This window comes from Pteropus alecto, unplaced genomic scaffold, assembly GCF_000325575.1.
Source record: "Pteropus alecto unplaced genomic scaffold, ASM32557v1 scaffold468, whole genome shotgun sequence".
Taxonomy (NCBI): domain Eukaryota; kingdom Metazoa; phylum Chordata; class Mammalia; order Chiroptera; family Pteropodidae; genus Pteropus; species Pteropus alecto.
In genome coordinates this window covers 791,059-793,802 of record NW_006441394.1, presented here as the reverse complement: position 1 = coordinate 793,802, position 2,744 = coordinate 791,059, and the positions used below count along the sequence as shown (strand labels likewise).

Below are 2,744 nucleotides of genomic sequence, written 5' to 3'. Positions count from 1 at the left end.
GGGGCGGGGGTGGGGGGAGGCGCAGGGAGATCTTAAACTTTCCCAGTGCTCAAAATTTTATTATCAAAACTCAAGCAAGTTAAGGGCTGGAGACCTGACTTCTGGCCCTAGATTTGCCACTAGCTCACTTTACTCTGTTACCTTGGGCACGTCAGTTCTGTCTCTGGGTCTCACTTTACCATATCATATAATCAGGGTAATACTCCCTGTTGTGCCTCCTTCCAATAGATTCTTGGATAAATAAGGATAAGATGAGATGGTGTCTAGGGAGGTCAGGACCAGCCTGGTATGGTAGTTTAGAGTTTGGCTCTAGGGCCAGGGTGTTTGGACCCCACACCTTACTAGCTGTTGTGTAGTGTAGGGCTGGTTGCTTCATCTCTCTGTGCCTTAGTTCCCTTACCTGTAGAACAAGAATGATGACAGTACCTACACCACTGAGCCGTGGTGAAGATTCATGGTGTGGTGTTCCTGGAACTCTGAGTGGTGCTGTCATGGAGAATGGTGAGAACACAGTGGAGGCTGGGGCTCCTTCCTGCCCACTGTTCTCAGATCCCAGAGGGAGGGAGGGTGCACCCACAGGAGAGGGGCAGCAGTGGTTACTTCTGTGGGAGTGGCCTGTTCAGTAGGTTAGCCTGGGAAAGGCTGTTCCCACCTAGAGAAGTAGTGGTCCATGTAGGCCCAGGCACAGCAGGTATTCAAGGGAAGAGAAGTCATGGCTGTAAGTGACCTGGGGATCATCTAGTCCAATTAGCTTATACAGATAGGGAAACTGAGGCCCAGAGAGGTAACAATTGGTCAGAGAGTTAAGACAGAGCCTGGACTAGGATTCCACCTTGGAAGGTGATCCGAGGGAGCACTAACAGAGACAGAGGGTTCTGCAGCTGAAGGAGGAGAAGGCCTGGGGAAGACTCTGTGGGAGCGGCCCTCCCCTCCATCACCTCTGTGCAGCCTGGATCTCTCTGGGGCCTGATCAGCCATCCCAGTGAGACTGGGGGCCAATGTGTCCGCTTACCCGACTATGGCCCCATACATATAAATACATACTCTGGGAGAGATTAACAACCCCACTGGTATCTGTCTGCTTTAGAGGGTTTCCTTTTTTTTTTTTTTGATTAAAAGAGAGTGTTTTCCTTATGACATGAACATCCAGATGAGGAGTCCAACCCCAAGGCAGACTGCTCATCCCAGGACAGAGCCCTTGTCACAGATACCTGCAGCCCTTACCTGAGTTATCCAGACGGCAAGGCCCAGACTTGCACTGCTTGTCTATAGAGAAGAAACAGTAAAGAATCAAAGCTCTCAGGATTGAAAGAGGCCCTGTGGGCCATCCATGACTTGCTCTAGGAAAACTGGTATGTTTTCCCCCAGTTCTGCTTCCTTATGGTGTGACCTCCCTTACCGAGGTTTGACTTGATCCGTAAGCTGTGGGGTCAGAAGGAAGCCAGCCCTCAAAGCCAGGGCCCATTCTAGGTACTCCTCTTGCTCCCTTGCCCTGTAACTTCGCCTCCCTGCCATACCCACTCTCCTTCTCCATGCCTGTCCCATCCAAGAAGGAGCTAGTATATGTTATTTTCATGTCTTCCTCACCTGTCAACTCGTGCACGCTCGTGATGCTCTCCAGGGTGAGACCTGAAGCCACACTGGACCTTCTCCTATGTTAGATATGGTCCAGAGTTTCAGCCAACAGCCTGCCTCTGACTATGAAAACCAGGCCTCGCCAGCCCCCGGGCTTCACTCAGCCAGGACCAGCAGCCCACAGCCCCATCGGAGACTGGAAAACTGGGCCCACCCTCATGATTCCTCCTCTGGCCAGGCCTGGGGGAATGGACAGGAAGAGTATCTGAGACCAGCTACAGCCTGAACTAGAACTTAGGGACACAGCATCGAAATGCTGTCTCCCCAGCCCCACGCTCGCCATCCCCCACCCCCACATGCCAGTACAGGATTTCTGGTCAGTAAAATAAACATACTTCTCTCAGAAACTGAAGTTGGGGCTCTTCCCATTTCCGGCAAGAGTGTTCTGGATGTCAGTACTGTGGCTGGAAATTAATTTCCTTCCAGCTTCCAGCCAAGAGAAAAGCCTGACCAGGTCTGTTTGGCCCTCAAATGGCCAAAGCCCCTGCTTTGGTTAGGAAACCCTTGTCAGCCTCCCAGCAGGCAAGTAGCCATCTGTGGCTCAGACACCACCAGGGACAAGAAGCATTCAACCTTGGAAAGTTCTGTCTCCCCTTATGTGGAAGGTGGGGAGAAAGGACTGCATGCCCTTCACTGTTGGTTTGTTTTTAAAGTTTCTGTAGGTATTTCCCGAAAACCAGGTGGCAAGTCCACCTTTTGCACTGGTGCTGACCTGCATGTGCCCTGCTCACCTTTGATGTACTCGCAGTTGTATGTGCTTTGCTTGCCCAGGGCCCGGAGGTAGATGCGGGCGGGGCCCCAGGAGGGTCTGCTGGAGTTGATCACCTGGAAGGTCTCAAAGGGGGGAATCAGCACCTCCTCCTCCCCAGGGAAGAAGGAGTAGCCCTTGATAGAGGCCCCGAGACAGGTCCAGATGCCGAAGAAAGTTTCCTCACCAAACTGCTGGGCTGCAACATTCCGCAGGGACGCGGAGGCAAAGCCCCCTAGCCGGACAGTGGCACCAGGGCCTGCTGGCCGGAAGCGCAGGCCATGCACGCCTCGGAACACCTGGTGGCACTGGGGAGATCGCCGGGCCTTGCTCAGCAGCTGCAGGGCCTCGGTCAGCAGGA

General features: G+C 53.3%; 1 protein-coding gene across 1 annotated transcript in view; it reads right to left on the bottom strand.

Moving 5' to 3' along the window:
- Positions 1–2,744, bottom strand: part of ART1 (ADP-ribosyltransferase 1) — a 3,994-nt gene that overhangs the window by 495 nt on the left and 755 nt on the right. The window contains 2 exon segments of the mRNA XM_015594721.1: positions 1,225–1,266; positions 2,367–2,744. The exon segment at positions 2,367–2,744 is cut by the window's right edge and continues 37 nt beyond it. Coding sequence (XP_015450207.1) covers positions 1,225–1,266; positions 2,367–2,744 — 420 coding nt within the window.